This window comes from Conger conger, chromosome 15, assembly GCF_963514075.1.
Source record: "Conger conger chromosome 15, fConCon1.1, whole genome shotgun sequence".
Taxonomy (NCBI): domain Eukaryota; kingdom Metazoa; phylum Chordata; class Actinopteri; order Anguilliformes; family Congridae; genus Conger; species Conger conger.
Window position 1 is genome coordinate 40008026 of NC_083774.1, and position 22749 is coordinate 40030774.

The 22749-nt window shown below is 44.0% G+C and overlaps 2 protein-coding genes across 2 annotated transcripts in view; both read right to left on the reverse strand.

Moving 5' to 3' along the window:
- Positions 1–484: 484 nt before the first annotated feature.
- Positions 485–22013, reverse strand: LOC133111720 (CD151 antigen-like). The gene is made up of 9 exons (XM_061222273.1): positions 20891–22013; positions 20325–20377; positions 11356–11422; positions 8949–9140; positions 7011–7085; positions 3662–3766; positions 2146–2304; positions 1720–1806; positions 485–867 (listed from the first exon to the last, which is right to left on the reverse strand). Exons 1-9 carry the CDS (start codon positions 20936–20938, stop codon positions 781–783), a joined length of 873 nt encoding a protein of 290 aa, XP_061078257.1. The 5' UTR covers positions 20939–22013; the 3' UTR covers positions 485–780.
- Positions 22014–22200: 187 nt separating this feature from the next.
- cracr2b (calcium release activated channel regulator 2B) overlaps positions 22201–22749 on the reverse strand; it is a 51834-nt gene continuing 51285 nt past the window's right edge. Inside the window, exon 20 of the mRNA XM_061222272.1 lies at positions 22201–22405. Coding sequence (XP_061078256.1) covers positions 22318–22405 — 88 coding nt within the window. The 3' untranslated portion in view covers positions 22201–22317. The remainder of the gene's footprint in view (positions 22406–22749) is intronic.

The window sequence follows — 22749 nt, forward strand, 5'->3', positions numbered from 1 at the left end:
TGTCAATACATTTTACAGTGCACTACTCTAAGATTATGAATTCTTTGAGAGGTTTGAATCTTCGACAATTGGCTTTGTGGTGAGCACATATTGTTTGACATAGAGTAGACATTGTACACGGCTGTAGCATGTTGTCAGAGATCTGTGCTGATACCTTGATGGAGAGCAGGCTGATGTTAGTGTTAGGGCTGATCAATTTAATTTCCTGTCTTTTGAGGCTTTTAGCAAATACAAACATTTCAATTAAAACATTTTTTTGTGATTAGTAGTTCTGAGATCAACGAAATTAAAGTCAAATTGTGTTTCACTTTGTTTGATTTTATCTACAATAATTGTTAGGGGCGCCAATATTTTGGCACCTGTGGTTTTCAGATAAAACAATATTACTAAATAAAAAACATTGAAATATGAGAGTAAATGTATTGATATAAAAGGATATAATTGTGCTGTATATTTGAAAATGAAATATAGCTCATTATCCATGTTGTTTATTGTATGCAGCCTTTTTTCTCCATTTTTATTAAGGGTGCCAATAATTTTGGAGCCCACTGTAGATACACGTACATACACATACACACCCACACAAACACACACAATGTCGGCAGATTCAAGTGTGGCTTTTTCAGGAGCTATGCATTACTATCTCAACAATTGGTCAAAAGACCAAATCTGTTATCTCCGGTGAATCCATTTCCTGTGAGGGCACAACAACTCATTGTATGTGTTTATGGCATACACACAGATCATTAAATTATTAAATATCAGGCACAGTTCAGTAGCTCAGTGAGGCCGTCTTCCGGGACTTTCCACTCTCAGCTCCGCCTTCAAATTCCGATACAGACAACACGTGACCACCATCCCCACAATCTGAGCCAAATAGAGAAAAACACACCTGCAATGTCACACTCTGGACTTCCTACAGTCACTCATTGGCTTGTATGCTTAATGTTTTGTTTTGTGTCATGATAGAAAAGAATGAATTAGTGTTGAAGACTTAAATGGTGAGTAAATGAGTAGAAGGCATTATTGCATGCACATAAGATAAACAGATAATGAATGGGCAAATGGAGACCCAGTGGGCTCCTACAGTGAAAGGATCCATAAGCGTGCTGGGTGCATTTCCCTGGCATGGTTTGGGCACATTGTACTCTTTGAAGGAAATGTGGGAATTGAACAGCGTCGAATGATCATGACTAAACCATGTTAAACCTTTCTGCAGAATGGGGGCTATTACAAGAGGGCCGTACTGCCATCCACAGCCTTCGAGTAGTTTGAGGAAAGCAGTGGTGCAATAGATAAATTCACCTCCACATCAAGGCCTTCTCAGTCACCCCCTATGAACCCAATTCCCTATAAACCCAGGGACAGCACCTCCTGCACTTGCATGGGCGAAGCGGCAGGGTGACTTTCCCATGTAGCAGAGGTGTCGTGTTCCTTGATGCCATAGTGCTTACAGGCGATTTTGGAGGTGGAGGCCTCACTTCCTCTTAACCCTTTGAAGAGCAGATGTTTTGGAATATTTTTATTTTCTGTTCTAGAACTCTGTTGCTTTCTATTGCCAAGGGACCATACCAGGGACTGTTACATCAGCATCTGGATGTTCAGTTAAGGACATTCTAATCAGGTATTTGTGATCTTACAGTTTTAGTGACTTTACACTGGTGTTAATTTTTTTGCTCACAAAGCCGAGGCAGGCAATTGGGGCTTTGTGATACACACCTGTACACAGGCGATTCCGATGCCCACTGCACTGATGATCTTCAGGTGCTCCAGGATGACACTCCCCAGCTTGGTTATGCAGCCACCCTGTGTGGGCACATCAGTCATTCACACACACTGCCGTTAAAGCAAACGCTTCTTACTATTGTTGAATGGGAATTCAATGTATACAATGAAGCAAGTGCAATAGAAAGCTTCACGTGGCAAAGCATTCATATTTACGTCAATAATATTCTTTATTTACTCACCTCTATTAATATCTTTTCTGTGTCAGAGAAGTTATTGTGTTTTTATTTGTATTGGGCTCATTGACTTACGGATCATAATGAAAGCACTGTAATCAGAACACAGCTTGATGTTTGGGTGCCCAGGTGACAGAGCTCAGCTCTGCAGTCGGCTGATTGGCTGCTTTGCGTCCCCCCTCACCTCCTCACTGTAGATGTTGGAGGGGTGAGCCCTGCGGCCGCAGCCCCCCGTCGGGGTCTTGCAGCAGCTGTCCGGCACCTCCCTGCTCTTCGCATCCGCAGACCGCACCCACTTACTCTCCAGCCAATCAGAGGAGCTGTTACTGCCACAGCACTTAAACTGCGACACAGAGGGAGGAATGCGGATCAGGAGAGAGAGAGAGAGAGAGAGAGAGAGAGAGAGAGGGAGAGAGAGAGAGAGGGAGAGAGAGAGAGAGAGAGAGAGAGAGAGGGAGAGAGAGAGAGAGAGAGAGAGGGAGAGAGAGAGAGAGAGAGAGAGAGAGAGGAATGGGGGACCAGGATAGAGAGAGAGAGAGAGGGAAAGAGAGAGGAATGCGGATCAGGATAGAGGGAGGGAGAGAGAGAGAGAGAGAGAGAGAGAGAGAGGGGAATGCGGATCAGGATAGAGGGAGGGAGAGAGAGAGAGAGAGAGGAATGGGGACCAGGATAGAGAGAGAGAGAGGGAAAGAGAGAGGGAGGAATGGGGGACCAAGATAGAGGGAGAGAGAGGGAGGAATGGGGATCATGATAGAGGGAGAGAGAGAGGGAGGATTGGGGGACCAAGATAGAGGGAGAGAGAGGGAGGAATGGGGGACCAAGATAGAGGGAGAGAGAGGGAGGAATGGGGGACCAAGATAGAGGGAGAGAGAGGGAGGAATGGGGGACCAAGATAGAGGGAGAGAGAGGGAGGAATGGGGATCAGGATAGAGGGAAAGAGAGAGGGAGGAATGGGGGATCAGTAGAAGGAGAGAGCGAGGGAGAGGTAGAAAAGGCCATGGAAGATAAGAGGGCATGAGAGGGAAGGAGAAAACTTAGCCCTCATTAGGCTCATCAACCTCATTCACCTAAATAAGGGTTCATTCTACCACAGGATTGCTTTCCAACCAAAATAATTCTTTCACTAGCAAAAAGCTAACAGCACAGTACTTTATATACGTCACCTGTGTTAGTCAATAATGTAAAGCAGTGACTGAAATAACATAAATTACTAATGAGAACACCAACAATAACCAGAATAACAATGCTTCCAATGATATATACAACTGTACGAAGTAGAAGAACATATAATTTATAAAACGAACAAATAGTAGCCATCGGCAACGCGTGTGAATGGTAACAGATAATACAGCCAGATACAGCCCTTTGTGTGATGTTATTGTGTGACAGGTTGCTAACCACTTTGCGATGGCAAATAGATTTTTCAATTCACACAAAATTTATTTAGAAAATTTGATGAAAATTATTATTTTTTCATATACAAACAAATGGCCAAATGTCAAAATTTATTTTAAAGGATTTCAAAACACTATTCATTTCTTCCATAGACCGTCAAATTACTTGATCCGGAAGTTAATGAATCATGGATATTTCCGAAGGGAACGACTTCTGAGGCTTATAAAGATGGTTTTAAATGTAATCCTCTCTCTCTTTTCCCCTCTCCCTCCCTCTCTTCCCCCCTCTCTTCCTCCCTCTCTCACCTCTTGCTGTAGCTTGTCCACGGCCTGAGTCACAGGCTCCTGACTCAGCTGCCTGTACTTCTCAATCATGGTGTGTTTCAGGTTGTTCTTCAGGTCCTCGTTCAGCTGGGATGGAGCATAGAGTTTAGAGATCAGCTTATGTGCAGACATACACACCTCACACACACACCCACACACACACACACACAAGCACATATGAATACTGGCTGACATACACATACCACACACAGACAGTGATTTCTTGGCTCATTTCTGAGTGTGATTTCACCATGTTGTTTACATAGGCTATGCTTGCATGTTATCCTGCTAACTGCAGGCTAAATCTGGGAGTACAGGTTTCTGCTTAAGACACTGTTGTCCTAGCAACAAGACCATCTAAACTGTAAAATCGTATTATGAAACTGAAAATGCTCACAGCCAGCCTAGCATGAGTGTAATGCTCACAGCTAGCCTAGCACGAGTGTAATGCTCACAGCTAGCCTAGCACGAGTGTAATGCTCACAGCTAGCCTAGCACGAGTGTAATGCTCTCAGCTAGCCTAGCACGAGTGTAATGCTCACAGCTAGCCTAGCACGAGTGTAATGCTCACAGCTAGCCTAGCACGAGTGTAATGCTCACAGCTAGCCTAGCACGAGTGTAATGCTCACAGCCAGCCTAGCACGAGTGTAATGCTCACAGCTAGCCTAGCACGAGTGTAATGCTCTCAGCTAGCCTAGCACGAGTGTAATGCTCACAGCTAGCCTAGCACGAGTGTAATGCTCACAGCTAGCCTAGCAGGGGTGTAATGCTCACAGCTAGCCTAGCACGAGTGTAATGCTCTCAGCTAGCCTAGCACGAGTGTAATGCTCTCAGCTAGCCTAGCACGAGTGTAATGCTCACAGCTAGCCTAGCAGGGGTGTAATGCTCACAGCTAGCCTAGCACGAGTGTAATGCTCACAGCTAGCCTAGCACGAGTGTAATGCTCACAGCTAGCCTAGCAGGGGTGTAATGCTCACAGCTAGCCTAGCACGAGTGTAATGCTCACAGCTAGCCTAGCACGAGTGTAATGCTCACAGCTAGCCTAGCACGAGTGTAATGCTCACAGCTAGCCTAGCACGAGTGTAATGCTCTCAGCTAGCCTAGCACGAGTGTAATGCTCTCAGCTAGCCTAGCACGAGTGTAATGCTCACAGCTAGCCTAGCAGGGGTGTAATGCTCACAGCTAGCCTAGCACGAGTGTAATGCTCACAGCTAGCCTAGCACGAGTGTAATGCTCACAGCTAGCCTAGCACGAGTGTAATGCTCACAGCTAGCCTAGCACGAGTGTAATGCTCTCAGCTAGCCTAGCAGGGGTGTAATGCTCAGAGCTAGCCTAGCAGGGGTGTAATGCTCACAGCTAGCCTAGCAGGGGTGTAATGCTCACAGCTAGCCTAGCACGAGTGTAATGCTCTCAGCTAGCCTAGCACGAGTGTAATGCTCACAGCTAGCCTAGCACGAGTGTAATGCTCACAGCTAGCCTAGCACGAGTGTAATGCTCACAGCTAGCCTAGCACGAGTGTAATGCTCTCAGCTAGCCTAGCACGAGTGTAATGCTCACAGCTAGCCTAGCACGAGTGTCATGCTCTCAGCTAGCCTAGCACGAGTGTAATGCTCACAGCTAGCCTAGCAGGGGTGTAATGCTCAGAGCTAGCCTAGCAGGGGTGTAATGCTCACAGCTAGCCTAGCAGGGGTGTAATGCTCACAGCTAGCCTAGCACGAGTGTAATGCTCACAGCTAGCCTAGCAGGGGTGTAATGCTCACAGCTAGCCTAGCACGAGTGTAATGCTCTCAGCTAGCCTAGCACGAGTGTAATGCTCTCAGCTAGCCTAGCACGAGTGTAATGCTCACAGCTAGCCTAGCAGGGGTGTAATGCTCACAGCTAGCCTAGCACGAGTGTAATGCTCACAGCTAGCCTAGCACGAGTGTAATGCTCACAGCTAGCCTAGCAGGGGTGTAATGCTCACAGCTAGCCTAGCACGAGTGTAATGCTCTCAGCTAGCCTAGCACGAGTGTAATGCTCTCAGCTAGCCTAGCACGAGTGTAATGCTCACAGCTAGCCTAGCAGGGGTGTAATGCTCACAGCTAGCCTAGCACGAGTGTAATGCTCACAGCTAGCCTAGCACGAGTGTAATGCTCACAGCTAGCCTAGCAGGGGTGTAATGCTCACAGCTAGCCTAGCAGGGGTGTAATGCTCACAGCTAGCCTAGCACGAGTGTAATGCTCTCAGCTAGCCTAGCACGAGTGTAATGCTCTCAGCTAGCCTAGCAGGGGTGTAATGCTCTCAGCTAGCCTAGCAGGGGTGTAATGCTCACAGCTAGCCTAGCACGAGTGTAATGCTCACAGCTAGCCTAGCAGGGGTGTAATGCTCAGAGCTAGCCTAGCAGGGGTGTAATGCTCACAGCTAGCCTAGCACGAGTGTAATGCTCTCAGCTAGCCTAGCAGGGGTGTAATGCTCACAGCTAGCCTAGCACGAGTGTAATGCTCACAGCTAGCCTAGCAGGGGTGTAATGCTCAGAGCTAGCCTAGCACGAGTGTAATGCTCACAGCTAGCCTAGCAGGGGTGTAATGCTCACAGCTAGCCTAGCAGGAGTGTAATGCTCACAGCTAGCCTAGCAGGGGTGTAATGCTCACAGCTAGCCTAGCACGAGTGTAATGCTCTCAGCTAGCCTAGCAGGGGTGTAATGCTCACAGCTAGCCTAGCACGAGTGTAATGCTCACAGCTAGCCTAGCACGAGTGTAATGCTCACAGCTAGCCTAGCACGAGTGTAATGCTCACAGCTAGCCTAGCACGAGTGTAATGCTCACAGCTAGCCTAGCACGAGTGTAATGCTCTCAGCTAGCCTAGCACGAGTGTAATGCTCACAGCTAGCCTAGCACGAGTGTAATGCTCACAGCTAGCCTAGCAGGGGTGTAATGCTCTCAGCTAGCCTAGCAGGGGTGTAATGCTCACAGCTAGCCTAGCACGAGTGTAATGCTCACAGCTAGCCTAGCAGGGGTGTAATGCTCACAGCTAGCCTAGCAGGGGTGTAATGCTCACAGCTAGCCTAGCACGAGTGTAATGCTCACAGCTAGCCTAGCAGGGGTGTAATGCTCACAGCTAGCCTAGCAGGGGTGTAATGCTCACAGCTAGCCTAGCACGAGTGTAATGCTCACAGCTAGCCTAGCAGGGGTGTAATGCTCAGAGCTAGCCTAGCAGGGGTGTAATGCTCACAGCTAGCCTAGCACGAGTGTAATGCTCACAGCTAGCCTAGCAGGGGTGTAATGCTCAGAGCTAGCCTAGCAGGGGTGTAATGCTCAGAGCAATTAGCTTACATCCAAACAGTGTACATTACCTTCTGGTAATAGATGTAGGCAAGAATTCCAGCAACCACCTCCAGTAGGAAAATACACAGCAACAGCACAAAATACTGCAAAGGAAAAGACAGGCGACAGACTGAACCCCACTAAAGAAGCTGTTTATGTGTGACTACTCACTGTTTCATTATGACAGAAAAAAGCAGCCAATTAAATGACAGCACAGTGATCTGGGTGATCCCACAAAAGGTAACTACAGTGCAGGACTGTTCAAAACCCTGTAAAGGGACAGTACAGTAATGAACCCCACTGGCTACAGCGCAGGACTGTTCAAAACCCTGTAAAGGGAGAAAAATCACGTCATTTCCCTTCAAGGAAACATGTTTGAACAGAGCTCAGGCTTCAGCCAATTTATATTCTCTGAGTGCAAGCAGCTTGCATGTCAAGCCATGTCCGACAGCTAACAGAACACTTTTGCAGAATGCTGGAAAGGATTCTGGATAGATTCTCATTTGCTTGTCTGGGAAGTTAAGTACCATAATATCACATAAAACATTCCAGACATGTTACTTACTGGGAACATTGTGATGATGATAAAAAACACTGAAGATAAGTGAAATTTCAAATTCATTGCTGAATTGCAGAATGCAAATCTTATTTATTTATTAAATAAGAACATTTAATGACACTCCAAGGCCATCTATGCTTTTCTTCTTCAGTATAACCACTAGATGAGGCTGAAGCTGGCAAGACCGCTGTAACAACATCCAGGGAACATTCAGAGAACTAAATATTGTTAGATTGGACAGGGAAATCTCCAGTGATAAGTCATAAGATGTACAGAAGTTATTTTACAAGCAGGATGCCAAGGACAGAAACTCGTTTGGAAATGGGTTTTTTTTGCAATGAAGATAACACATTCCAGAAATTAAACTAGTTTACCCTACCCTGTGTGTGTGTATGTGTGTCTGCCTGTGTGTGTGTACGTGTGCCTGTGTGTGTGTGCACATGTGCCTGCCAGTGTGTATGTGTGTGTGTGTGCACGTGTCTGCGTGTGTGTGTGTGTGTGTATGTGTGCTTGCCTGTGTGTGTGTACGTGTGTCTGCGTGTGTGTATGTGTGTGTGTGCACGTGTGTCTGTGTGTGTACATGTGTCTGCGTGTGTGAATGTGTGTGTGTGTACGTGTGTCTGCATGTGTGTGTATGTGTGCTTGCCTGTGTGTGTACATGTGTCTGTGTGTGTGTATGTGTGTGTGTGCATGTGTGTCTGTGCGCGTGTGTGTGTGTCCATGTGTGTCTGTGTGTGTGTGTGTGTCTGTGCGCGCGTGTGTGTGTCCACGTGTGTCTGTGTGTGTGTGTGTGCACGTGTGTCTGCGTGTGTGTATGTGTGTGTGTGCACGTGTGCCTGCGTGTGTGTATGTGTGTGTGTACGTGTGTCTGCATGTGTGTGTATGTGTGCACGTGTGTCTGTGTGTGTGTACGTGTGTCTGCGTGTGTATGTGTGCTTGCCTGTGTGTGTACGTGTGTCTGCGTGTGTGAATGTGTGTGTGTACGTGTGTCTGCATGTGTGTGTATGTGTGTGTGTGCATGTGTGTCTGTGCGCGTGTGTGTGTGTGCATGTGTGTCTGCGCGCGCATGTGTGTGTGTGCACGTGTGCGTGCGTGTGTGCACGTGTGTCTGCGTGTGTGTATGTGTGTGTGTGTGCACGTGTGTCTGCGTGTGTGTATGTGTGTGTGTGCACGTGTGCCTGCGTGTGTGTATGTGTGTGTGTGTACGTGTGTCTGCATGTGTGTGTATGTGTGCACGTGTGTCTGTGTGTGTGTACGTGTGTCTGCGTGTGCATGTGTGTCTGCCCGCGCATGTGCGTGCGTGTGTGCACGTGTGTCTGCGTGTGTGTATGTGTGTGTGTGTGCACGTGTGTCTGCGTGTGTGTATGTGTGTGTGTGCACGTGTCTGCGTGTGTGTGTTTGTACTCACCACTCTCAGAAGTCTTCTCTGCTCTTTGAAGGTGGCACAGCAGCCCAGGACTCCGGTCACCATGACGACAGCCCCGGACACGATCAGGATGTAGGCGGAGGCCGCGTAGGTACTGGAGGGCAGCAGGCTGATGTAATCGCTCTTCTCGATCAGCGTCCAAATCCCCACGGCCATCACAGCACCCCCTGCCAGCTGGGTTACATAACAAGCAGGTCAACTCAAACCCATCTAAAGACTGGTAAAACCTCACTGGGGTTAGAGTAACACACACTGTCACGGGTCGAGGGGAGTGCTGCTCCTAACCTTACCTGCCATTCCTGGGAAACTCATTGCGGAGGAATGGCCAGTTCAGTGTCCAAAGCATAGAGTATATAATATATATAATATATAGAGACAGCGACAGCAACAGAAACCAATGGGGAGAAATCACCACACAGGGCTGAAGGTGCACTCACCCGCACACGCTCATTTGTGTCCTTGGTCACACCCCCAACGAAGAAAACCAGGATTAATTGAATGAACCAATGAAAAACGCTTGGGCAGTTGCCAAACGGGGGCGCAAATGAGGAAGGAAATTTTGGGACATAACTTGCAATAAAGCCTGCGACCCAATGACATCACCAAACTGCTGCATTCTTCTTTTGTGATGCTTTTCCAGGCTTCTACTGCAGCCTCCTTCAGTTGTTGTTTGTTTAGGGGGGTTTTCCCTTCAATCTCCTCTTCAGCAGGTGAAATGCATGCTCAATAGAGTTAAGGTCTGGTGATTGACTTGGCCAGTCTAATACCTTCCTAATCCCTTATGTAGTCTTTGTTGTGTTGGCAGTGTGTTTTGGGTCATTGTCTTGTTGCATTATGAAGTTCCTCCCAATTAGTTTGGACACATTTCTCTGTAAGATGGTAGACAGAATATTTTTGTAGACTTCTGAATTCATCCTGCTGCTACCGTCATCATCAATAAAGATTAGTGAGCCCACTCCAGAAGCAGCTATGCAAGTCCAAGCCATGACACTTCCTCCAACGTGAGCTCATATGCTTTGAATCATGAGCAGATCCCTTCTTTCTCCACACTTTGGCCTTTCCGTCACTTTGGTAGAAGTTACTCTTGGTCTCGTCAGTTCATAAAACGTTGTTTCAGAACTTTTGTGGCACATCTCTGTACTTCTTTGCAAATTGTAATCTCGCCTTCCGTTTCTTACTACTGATGAGTGGTTTACATCTTGTGGTATAGCCTCTATATTGCTGCTCTCTTCTTCGAATGGTTGATTGAGATACCTTCATCCCTGCCCTGTGGAGATTGTTTGTGGTGTCACTGACTGATGTTTTGCGGGTTTTCTTCACAGCACTCACAATGTTTCCGTCATCAACTTCCTCTTTTTTTGGTTGTTGGTTTATCTTTTCTAACACAAATGCAGTCTTCACAAGCAAAACCCAAGGCTAAAACCAAGAGGAGATATTCAGATCTATTTACAATCTAACAGGACACATCTGGGCAACAAGAAACATCCATCAGTCACATTTTCCAATACTTTTGCTCACCTGAAAATGGGGTGGTCTGATACAAAATGTGATATGTTCTAAGTTGTTTAACAAATGTAGATAAAAATACCAGGAAATAAAAGCTGAAATCCGGTTCTGTCATTTGATGTTTCAGGCGAACATACAGCCAATGTATTTAAGAACTATCTTCAGCATAAAAAGAACAAGGAGTCCTGGAAGTGATGGAACCGCTCCCACAGAGCCCTGATCTCAACATCATCGAGTCTGTCTGGGATTACAGGAAGAGTCTGGGATTACAGGAAGAGTCTGGGATTACAGGAAGAGTCTGGGATTACAGGAAAAGACTGGGATTACAGGAACAGACAGACGCATTTTGGACATGGACACATTAGGGCCAAAGGCAGAAGCGCTGTCAGACAGACAGTCGGCCAGCCAGATAGACAGACAGACAGACAGACATACAGATAGACAGACAGACAGACAGACATACAGATAGACAGATACAGGCAGACAGATAGTCACAGGCAGACTGGCAGACAGACAGACACATGCAGACAGATGAACTGACACAGACAGATGCAGACAGATGCAGACAGCCAGATAGACAGACAGACACAGACAAACAGATAGACAGACACATGAAGACTGGCAGACAGACACAGACAAACACATGCAGATAGATGGACAGACAGACAGACAGACACAGCCAGACAGACACAGATAGACAGACAGACACATAAAGACTGGCAGACAGACACAGACAGACAGACAGACACATAAAGACTGGCAGACAGACACAGACAAACACATGCAGATAGATGGACAGACAGACACAGACAGACAGACAGGCAGACAGACACATGCAGACAAATAAACAGACAGAAAGACAGGCGCAGACAGACAGACTCACCCAGAAGAAGAAGTTGAAGACGAAGAGCAGGTACTTCAGACAGATCGTTCCATCTTGTGCCCCCATGCTGAGAGAAAAATATTTTTATATTTTATATTTTTATATTTTTATATAGGTATAGGATAAGATTAGACAGTATATGATTAGAGTATAACAGTATATGATTAGAATGTTCTTAAATTAACTTTTTAATGTGAATTTAACAATGACAACTGGTAATTAAAATCAAGTTCTATAACACTGTCGGTGGCAAGTCTGTAGTGTGTCAATGGGCAGTCTGTAATGTGTCTGTAATGTGTCTGTACGCAAGTCTGTAGTGTGTCGATGGGCAGTCTGTAATGTGTCAATGGCAAGTCTGTATGTAGTGTGTCAATGGGCAGTCTGTAGTGTGTTGATGGGCAGTCTGTAGTGTGTCAATGGACAGTCTGTAGTGTGTCAATGGACAGTCTGTAGTGTGTTGATGGGCAATCTGTAGTGTGTCAATGGGCAGTCTGTAGTGTGTTGATGGGCAGTCTGTAGTGTGTCAATGGGCAGTCTGTAGTGTGTTGATGGGCAGTCTGTAGTGTGTCAATGGACAGTCTGTAGTGTGTCAGTGGTAAGTCTGTAGTGTGTTGATGTGCAGTCTGTAGTGTGTCAATGGGCAGTCTGTAGTGTGTCGGTGGGCAGTCTGTAGTGTGTCAATCGACAGTCTGTAGTGTGTCGGTGGGCAGTCTGTAGTGTGTCAATAGACAGTCTGTAGTGTGTTGATGGGCGGTCTGTAGTGTTTCAATGGGCAGTCTGTAGTGTGTCGGTGGGCAGTCTGTAGTGTGTCAATGGACAGTCTGTAGTGTGTTGATGGGCAGTCTGTAGTGTGTCAATGGGAAGTCTGTACTGTGTCGATGAGCAGTGTGTAGTGTGTCGGTGGGCAGTCTGTAGTGTGTCAATGGACAGTCTGTAGTGTGTCAATGGACAGTCTGTAGTGTGTCAGTGGTAAGTCTGTAGTGTGTTGATGTGCAGTCTGTAGTGTGTCAATGGGCAATCTGTAGTGTGTCGGTGGGCAGTCTGTAGTGTGTCAATCGACAGTCTGTAGTGTGTCGGTGGGCAGTCTGTAGTGTGTCAATGGACAGTCTGTAGTGTGTCAATAGACAGTCTGTAGTGTGTTGATGGGCAGTCTGTAGTGTTTCAATGGGCAGTCTGTAGTGTGTCGGTGGGCAGTCTGTAGTGTGTCAATGGACAGTCTGTAGTGTGTTGATGGGCAGTCTGTAGTGTTTCAATGGGCAGTCTGTAGTGTGTCGGTGGGCAGTCTGTAGTGTGTCAATGGACAGTCTGTACTGTGTCGATGAGCAGTGTGTAGTGTGTCGGTGGGCAGTCTGTAGTGTGTCAATGGACAGTCTGTAGTGTGTTGATGGGCAGTCTGTAGTGTTTCAATGGGCAGTCTGTAGTGTGTCGGTGGGCAGTCTGTAGTGTGTTGATGGGCAGTCTGTAGTGTGTCAATGGGAAGTCTGTACTGTGTCGATGAGCAGTGTGTAGTGTGTTGATGGGCAGTCTGTAGTGTGTCAATGGGAAGTCTGTACTGTGTCGATGAGCAGTGTGTAGTGTGTCGGTGGGCAGTCTGTAGTGTCGGTGAGCAGTCTGTAGTGTGTCGATGAGCAGTGTGTAGTGTGTCGGTGGGCAGTCTGTACTGTGTCGATGAGCAGTGTGTAGTGTGTCGGTGGGCAGTCTGTAGTGTCGGTGAGCAGTCTGTAGTGTGTCGACGAGCAGTGTGTAGTGTGTCGGTGGGCAGTCTGTAGTGTCGGTGAGCAGTGTGTAGTGTGTCGGTGGGCAGTCTGTAGTGTCGGTGAGCAGTGTGTAGTGTGTCGGTGGGCAGTCTGTAGTGTCGGTGAGCAGTCTGTAGTGTGTCGATGAGCAGTGTGTAGTGTGTCGGTGGGCAGTCTGTAGTGTCGGTGAGCAGTGTGTAGTGTGTCGGTGGGCAGTCTGTAGTGTCGGTGAGCAGTCTGTAGTGTGTCGATGAGCAGTGTGTAGTGTGTCGGTGGGCAGTCTGTGGATTACATCAAGAGAACCACCGGTGAATTTGATGTGTACTTGCCAGTTCTGTATTTCTGTTTGGGATGTACTTGATCACATGACCATTAATTTCCGTGCTTGATTTGCAGACTAACTCCACAAGTATTACATTTGAGAGACCATTATTATATGCAACCTTTTTAGCTGTGGGAGAGAGATGAGGGCATGGTCCAGGAGAAGTTCAAATTAAAGAACTACTTTCATGAAAAATTAATTTCCCTTGATCATTAGCTTAATAAAGCAATAAATAAATAAAGCTTATAAAAAAATAAAAAAAATAATTAAAGCCCGAATTTGACCTGAACACTGCAGGGTTAAGTGAGCTGCATCAGGACTGGGTATATCAAATTAGGAGTAATATCTCTGGAGTCATGATGTAACTCTGTTTAAGCTGGCTGTACAGTATGTTAATGGACTTGTTGCTATATGCAGCAGTGTGTAGCCTACGGGAGGATGCTGCATGATTGCAAAAGACGACATCTGCTGTCCGAATTCACTGTTTAATTATTATCTTGGTAGGGAAAAATGCCCTTTTTAACTTTTCACAGGTGAGCATCGTCTGATGAAACAGATCCAGTAAAAAACACAACAATAGCTATTCTTCTCTTTAACTTTCGTATTTATTTGCAAAGAAATTACATGAAGTGAGAAAGCTTACCGCCCTTCTGATTTGCATCAGACACAGTAAGACTCTTATACACACTTTTCCCAATGGGGGGCTTTACCAAAACAAAAAGACATGAAGCTGGCCACAGACATTTATCAGTATTTTGTCTTCTGAATACCCCTTGTTGACCTTGCTGTAAGACCAGAATGTGCTAGCTGAGAAGCAGAGACATTAAGGTCAAAGGCTGTCTGTCTGCTGGAGAGAGACAGAGAAAGACTCATAGCAAGCACTTAATTCAGAAAGTGGTCTAATAGTAATAAGGATTATCACTGAAAGGTTATTTGTAATCATGTGATTGTCTTTATGTTAACACACATTGTCAATTAAGAATCAATTAAGAAAATTACCCTTACGATCTATAACTATTTAGCGCACTATTTGGAAATTCACAAGATTAGTAATAGTTAATAGTGAGCCATTTCAGACACAGCCAGACAGCTTTAGTGTAGTGGTTCAGCCAGCCCATCCAGACAACTACAGAAAGTCTCAGACCTAGCTCGTATGCCCTGAATGAGTTTTTCCTCATGCATACATATATTTTTATAATTTTACACTGCAGACTGTCCATTGACACTACATAAGCAGTACGCATTTTGAATTGTATAGAAGTATCTTATCTCTTCAGGTTTATCTCTTCATCCGTCAGCATGAAAATGATCCCATACATACTGGTAAAGCAACAAATGAGTCTTTCAAAGCCAAAACTGGGAAATTGTTGACTAAGTCATTCACTCAATCTGAATCCAGTTGAACATGCATTTCATTATGCTGAAGAGAAAACACAAGGCAAAACAAGCCCCCAGGAGCTGAGGATAGCTGTAGTACAGCGCTCCCTGGCAGAGCATCAACAGTGAAGATACTCAGCACCTGGTGATGTTTATGGGTCACAGACATTCACCGGGACTATCGGGGAAAGTACTAAACATGACTACTTTAATTTACACAATATTAATTGTGTCTCAAATATTATGGTACTCTATAGTGGAGGGGAGCATATGTATATGTATAAACCATAGAAACCACCTCATTATATTTACAAAGACACCTAAGTATGTGAAAATTTTCCATTAATGTACTGTTATCCATGGCCACAATAAATGAAAGTATTGATATCGTAACAGAACTGTTGCGTGCACTTAGGTTAGTGGCCTTGGCCTAGCCTAAACCACTGGATATTTTGTTGTCATTGCTTTCAGTTTATGTCTAAATATTCCACTTTTGGTCATTACCGTTTTCATTTATGCATTTTCTTAATGTAATCACAGTTCCATAAGCCCCACATATCCTACCCACTCACTAATTCCTGTTGGAATATTTTGGTATGCGGGTCTAATATGGTAGCCTAGGCTACAGGAAAAATGTGATTTTCTGGAGTGTAAACAAACCTGACAGCACAATTATGTCATAACGTTGTGCAAGGTAAAACGAAAGAGATGTTTGTGGTAGCAGCTCTTCTGCCATTTGATCCATCAAATTAAATTAATTTTGGATATATGAACTGTGTCGTGTTTTGATGAAATCCAGTGAATTTCATTTCTAGACACTGCGGCCTTGTGTGACACATAATGCAGCATTTAATTTACACAGAACCACAGAAATCAAGAAAGAGTTGACGGTTAGCAACAAGGGGCCTGCCTTCAAGCTATTCGTTTCGCCAATGAATATGAGTTATACCTATATCTTTGCTCAAAAAGCCATTGGACTCCATTCATGTTTGACTGCAAATTTAAAATATTACCAGTCATATACTGATGTTCAATCCATGCTCCTTATTTGTAATATTTTTTTAACTTCTTTTTTCAGAGGTCCGATTATTTATTTTGAGCACACAAAGATGTTTTTATTTTCCAAAACATGATCTTAAGTAAAAATGTTGCGCCCCCAAGCGTGTTTTCTTTGTGCATGTGCATCTGACCATGGACAGAAATGAGCATGTCTCTATGTATTATAGACTCAAGGTAGGAAGATCAGTTCTTTAGGTGAGACCACAGATCAGTTCTGAGGGAAGAACACTTCAGGTAAGTGAGAAGTTAGCTTCTGTAGGCGAAGCCAAAACCAAACGTGGAAAAGTCTCTGTTGTGGATACAGCTTAATGTCAGTACCACACACAGACACAGACACAGACACAGATACATCTTCTTAAAGTTAGCATATCTAGTCTATTAACTGGAGTTAGCCAATAGACAGGAGTGATTCAATCAAACCAATGTTTATTTGTCATATAGAGTCAGCAGATACTTTAGACAAGGCATTTGTTAGCTGGCAATGAAATGCTTAATGTAAACCTGTGAACAGAGCTAGTGTTGTGTAGCTAATGTTAGGCCAATGGAAAACAATGAAACGAGAAATAATAACGTTAAACTTAACGTTAACGTTAAATGTTAAACCAAATTAAGAAAGGAAATTAATTAGCATCTCTAGTATGGGCAAATGCAGCAGAAGAGTGCTTCAGTTAGCTAATTATCCTGGAGTCTTTGGAGAAGAACCCATCATATGAGTGTGTGTGCATGTGCATTTTATCATATGGCCAAGTATCACCCGAGCTGCACTGAAACTTCAAAAGGAAATTATACATTAGCAGATTTAGTGGGAATTTGACATTATGAAAGTTATGAGGGATTCTGCTGGCTGAAGGCACAGTGTGGAGCAGTAAGCACATGTCTAAGTGCATGATAGGCCCCGTTCACTTCCATTGTAACTCGCGAGAAGGCTGGACTATCGATCAGTAACATCATGGGTGATCAGGTGAGATACTATCCCTTTAAAAACTTGGTGGTGCTGCTGTCATAGTTGTTCCATCAGAAATTATTCCTTGCAATCGCACTATATGATTGACACTCAGATGATGGACACACAGCCACAATTAATTATGGGGCGTCTCTAAGTCGTTGAGTGAAATCAGTCAGAAATATTTGTTAATATAGCATACATCAGGCACTTTTCATGTACTCAAAATGAAATGAACATACTATGCAGTGGAAACACGCTACATACACATTTTTACAAGCAAGTGTTCAAGTGCGGATAGTATGCAATTTTGAACACTGTTTTGTGGGCATTTTATATACTAAAACCAGAAAATTTTTTAGACCAATTTGCCATGTTTTGCAATTATTCTGTTTTATATTTTTCCAATACCTGGTTGTCACACAATGTAAATATTGTAGTCACCAAATAAATTTTACATTTGTAGAACACACTGACTGTTTAAATTCAATAAAAAAATGCCTGGATGTGTGTGTTTTTTTGTTTTGTTCTTTTTCCGTAAGGTACTGCTTAGGTAAAAAGCATTGGTATTTGATGGACATAACCAGATGTGTAGGGATATTTCAAATGTGTAGGGACAGACATTTGTTTTAGGCTATAGATTTGACATGAAAAATTACATCTGACAATCATCCTCAACAGTTCATTTTGTTTTGAATTGTCGCTAGTGACCACAGGTTGTAGTCTAATGAAAGAAAAACCTATGTACATGATAGCCCTCCCTTCACAGTTTTGAATGCTGATAATTATTTGAAGATGAATTAATACCATAGAATTATACGACAAAAACAATGAGCTGAAATCTCGCCATCTAGGGAGCGAGATATAAGCAGTGTGACAACTATGGGTGTGAACGTTTACACGGTTAACCAAAGCTGAGTTGTAAACGTTTACAAAAAATAGCTAACCCTTAACCGATCTTTTTTGTTACCTCAGTTAAACAAATGCGCGACAAGCTACAGTGCATCCGGAAAGTATTCACAGCGCTTCACTTTTCATGTTACAGCCTTATTCCAACATGGAATAAATTCATTTTTTCCTCAGAATTCTACACACAACACCCCATAATGACAACATGAAAGTTTTTTTTTTAAATTTTTGCAAATTTATAAAAAATAAAAAATTAAGAAATCACATGAACATAAGTATTCACAGCTTTTGCTCAATACTTTGTTGATGCACCTTTGGCAGCAATTACAGCCTCTAGTCTTTTTGAATATGATGCCACAAGCTTGGCACATCTTTGCAGCACCTCTCAAGCTCCATCAGGTTGGATGGGGAGCGTTGGTGCACAGCCATTTTCAGATCTCTCCAGAGATGTTCAATCGGATTCAAGTCTGGGCTCTGGCTGGGACACTCAAGGACATTCACAGAGTTGTCCTGAAGCCACTCCTTTGATATCTTGGCTGTGTGCTTAGGGTCGTTGTCCTGCTGAAAGATGAACCGTCGCCCCAGTCTGAGGTCAAGAGCGCTCTGGAGCAGGTTTTCATCCAGGATGTCTCTGTACATTGCTGCATTCATCTTTCCCTCAATCCTGACTAGTCTCCCAGTTCCTGCCGCTGAAAAACATCCCCACAGCATGATGCTGCCACCACCATGCTTCACTGTAGGGATGGTATTGGCCAGGTGATGAGCGGTGCCTGGTTTCCTCCAAACATGATGCCTGGCATTCACGCCAAAGAGTTCAATCTTTGTCTCATCAGACCAGATAATTTTGTTTCTCATGGTCTGAGAGTCCTTCAGGTGCTTTTTGGCAAACTCCAGGTGGGCTGCCATGTGCCTTTTACCAAGGAGTGGCTTCCGTCTGGCCACTCTACCATACAGGCCTGATTGGTGGATTGCTGCAGAGATGGTTGTCCTCTCTCCACAGAGGAACGCTGGAGCTCTGACAGAGTGACCATCGGGTTCTTGGTCACCTCCCTGACTAAGGCCCTTCTCCCCCGATTGCTCAGTTTAGACAGGTGGCCAGCTCTAGGAAGAGTCCTGGTGGTTCCGAACTTCTTCCATTTACGGATGATGGCGGCCACTGTGCTCATTGGGACCTTCAAAGCAGCAGAAATGTTTCTGTACCCTTCCCCAGATTTGTGCCTCGAGACAATCCTGTCTCGGAGGTCTACAGACAATTCCTTTGACTTCATGCTTGGTTTGTGCTCCGACATGCACTGTCAACTGTGGGACCTTATACAGACAGGTGTGTGCCTTTCCAAATCATGTCCAATCAACTGAATTTACCACAGGTGGACCCCAATTAAGCTGTAGAAACATCTCAAGGTTGATCAATGGAAACAGGATGCACCTGAGCTCAATTTTGAGCTTCATGGCAAAGGCTGTGAATACTTATGTACATGTGATTTCTTAGTTTTTTATTTTTAATAAATTTGCAAAAATCTAAAAAAAAACTGTGGAAAAAGTGAAGCGCTGTGAATACTTTCCGGATGCACTGTATATAAATAAACTAGCAATCGACAAGCGACAGCAGTTCTTGCAAGCAATCCTTGGTGTAATAAGTTTTTTAATGCGAACCACAGAGAATTGAACGCTACAGTATTATACAGTATATACTGAAAAAGTTCAAAATGTCGGAAAACATTGGACTGGAAAAAGCTTTCAAGAGCTCGTAAATCCAACATGTCTTACAGTTTACATTTTCATCAGAAAATATTATTGTAGAAATTGTCTATAATTGTTTCTGTATCCAATATCACCATTTATATGAAATAGATGTCTTGGACGAAATTGATAAGAGCGACTGCTAAATCGGACTAAATAAATGCTTGGTCAGCATGGGATACACAACGTTGCATTAAACGTTATTGGGGCTGATGCATTTATAACAGGCGGTGGCATGTTGGAACACAGCGTTCCAAGGCGCCGCTGCTGCGCTAGTTGTACTCCAGCAAGGCTGAGTTTCTGCTTGTGTTGAATCTAGTCGTATAACCCACAAGATAATGCTACGCATATTTGGAGCCTGTGGCGGTGACCTATCACAGATTTGTTAATAACTCTTGATAAAGTTTTCAAATCGTCCAGCCACTGATGATGAGAAGCGCTTTGCTACAATACTTCGGTGAAAACAAACCCATCATTCTTGTACCATGCAATATGCATATTGCCGTCATTTTAAGTTCTACAGTGCAAACTTGCAGGTTATTTGAGACAACTATTTGTTCGCTTCGATCCGAATAGTAAAGAGTGGTAATGTTCCAGTGGGTCATATAATTTTAGGGCATGTAATTAAGCCATCAAACTGAAAACGATGATTCGTTCCGCAAAATAACTAGACTACATGACCAATAACTCATTCATTAACAGGACAGGCACCAACTTCATGGTACATCAAAACTTAATCGGAATACTGGGTAGCTGCAGTTCCCTTTTGCTTCGTGGCGTTACACAGTATCAGAGTATCAGAAACATCAAATCTATAACATCGAAAAATCACCAGAAGATTAATCGTACAAATTAACTTTGTCAAATAAAGTGTATGATTTACCTGTTACTGGACCCTGTACCAACCCGCACGGCCAATTTCAAAACTCTCCAGGCCTTCAAGAAAAAAAAAGAACCTTTGATTTTTTTTTTTTCGCTCACTTTTTCCTCGCAGTCTGTGAGTCAGAAAAAGGATAAAGAATGCGAGTCAGACCCAATACCACTCAGCCAAGCTCCTCCCATCACGCTTACACCTTTCGTCCCTCGGTGAAACGCTGCTCTCCACTAGAATGCATCCTTCTCAAAGGTTGATTTGCGATCGATGAAATAATTTTTTTTTGTGAAATAATCCAATTTATGTGAGTTTTGGTAATACCTCATTTAATGTATTGCCTGCGGGCATGAATACCACGTATCAACGTCTCATCAATACCATAGGCTACCGAAAGAAAAATACAATAAAAAAAACACCCTACATTTCAATGTGTACGCATAATATGTGTGATTTTCAATGGTAAATAACAACAAGGATCTGTGGAAGTTTTAGTATTTCTTAACATGCATAATTTCCATCATTAATATTGAAAAATCTGCAAACTGAAAATGTGAATATCAAAAAACAAACCATACTTGCAGGTTAAATGAAAGTTTGAAATATACAGGCACATTCCCCGTCATTCTTTTGATCTTTTTTTCTGCTCATTCACCCCTTGTTGAAGGTAAAAGTCGGTGCTAAAAACAGTGATTTAGAGTCGCAGGAAGTTATTGGTCATTTTGCAGATTTGTTTTTCCATGTATGGTCACGTGGGCGATGCATTCCAAAAGCGCGTGTTCTTGCCTGCTTGGAGGCAAAGGTGGGGCTCCTTTTGAGTGAAACCACGCGTTCAGATGTGGAAAGTTCACGTTAGTTCTGTTGTGCCGTTGCATGTGCGCGTGCGTGTGCGCACTTACTATTGAGCATACAAGTCGTACACGGTGAATATATCTTGTGTACTCAATAGTAGGCAAGTGGGCTGATTCGGACGCAGCCAGGATGCTAGATGTTTACTTATTCCGTGTGGATTAGGTGCACTACTCATTTTTCGAGAAAGGGCGATCCATGTCAGGAAATATTAAGTGAATGAGCAAAGAGTCTAACTGAAGCAATGCAATGTATGTCATGCATTTAGAAAAAAATGAATTAATGTCGGATTAGAATAAAAGTAAACTTTTAAACCATTTTAAAAGTGAAGTGTGTCAGTGAAGTGTCCCTGAGCAAGACACCTAACCCCCAATTAGGTGATTGGTACCTTGCATGGCAGTCTAACGTTGTTGGCGTGTGAATGGAGAATGAGAGGCATCAATTGTAAAGCCCTTTGGATAAAAGCACTATATATTCAGTCCATTCCCTGGTTATGATTTGCACTTGTACGACGCTCGGGATAAGAGCGTCTGACTGTTTAAAGTGTATCTTTCCTGTCTAATATTTTGATGCGTAGACTCCTAAAAGGCTTAATTTTCTCTAATCATCCTGGTCCTGGTTGTTGCTGTACAGTTGATGTTGTACGGATGATGTTGTATGGTTTTTGCTGTACGGATGATGTTGTATGGTTGATGCTGTACGATTGTTGCTGTACAGTTGATGTTGTATGGTTGTTGCTGTAAGGATGATGTTGTATGGTTGTTGCTGTACAGATGATGTTGTATGGTTGTTGCTGTAAGGATGATGTTGTATGGATGATGTTGTATGGTTGTTGCTGTACGGATGTTGTTGTATGGTTGTTGCTGTACAGATGATGTTGTATGGTTGTTGCTGTAAGGATGATGTTGTATGGTTGTTGCTGTAAGGATGATGTATGGTTGTTGCTGCACAGATGATGTTGTATGGTTGTTGCTGTAAGGATGATGTTGTATGGTTGTTGCTGCAAGGACGATGTTGTATGGTTGTTGCTGTAAGGATGATGTTGTATGGCTGTTGCTGTACAGATGATGTTGTATGGTTGTTGCTGTGAGGATGATGTTGTATGGTTGATGTTGTACGGTTGTTGCTGTACGGTCCAGCGTGGGTCTGTCCTTCTCTACTTGCAGCAGGTCCTGCTGTTGTTGCAGTCATCAGCCAGAGAGAGGGCGCTCTCGCACTGCTGATCCTGCAGGGTTGCAAGCAGCCTAAGAGAGAGAAGGAGAGGAGCAGGGGAGAGGGGGGCGTGGTGTAAAAATATAACCACAAGATTATCAGGCACCCCTGCAAAGGACAGACAAGTAGTAGCTAACCCTGACAGCACTGCTGACACAAGAAGTGCTGGTCTAGACTTCGCTCCCCATCAACATGAAACAGTCTGCCATCAATCCCCCATAATGACACAAACTTTGGTGTGTTCTGCGCAAGAGAATGTAATGTGAGAATATGAGAGAATAACCACTCAGATAAAAGGTAAAATGTGTTACTTGAAAATATTGTAGTTAATTACTAAATGCTTTCAATAGTTTTTTTTTGTTTTTTTTGCGAAAAT

Bases quoted from the DNA above. Each gene is read 5' to 3' on its own strand.
- LOC133111720 (XM_061222273.1), bottom strand. From the start codon at position 20,938: ATGACGGGGAATGTGCCTGTATATTTCAAACTTTCATTTAACCTGCAA. The intron at 20,378-20,890 runs GTATGGTTTGTT...TTTTTCTTGAAG, and splicing joins AACTTTCATTTAACCTGCAA to GCCTGGAGAGTTTTGAAATT. The intron at 868-1,719 runs GTGTGTATCACA...TATTTGGCTCAG, and splicing joins TCGGAATCGCCTGTGTACAG to ATTGTGGGGATGGTGGTCAC.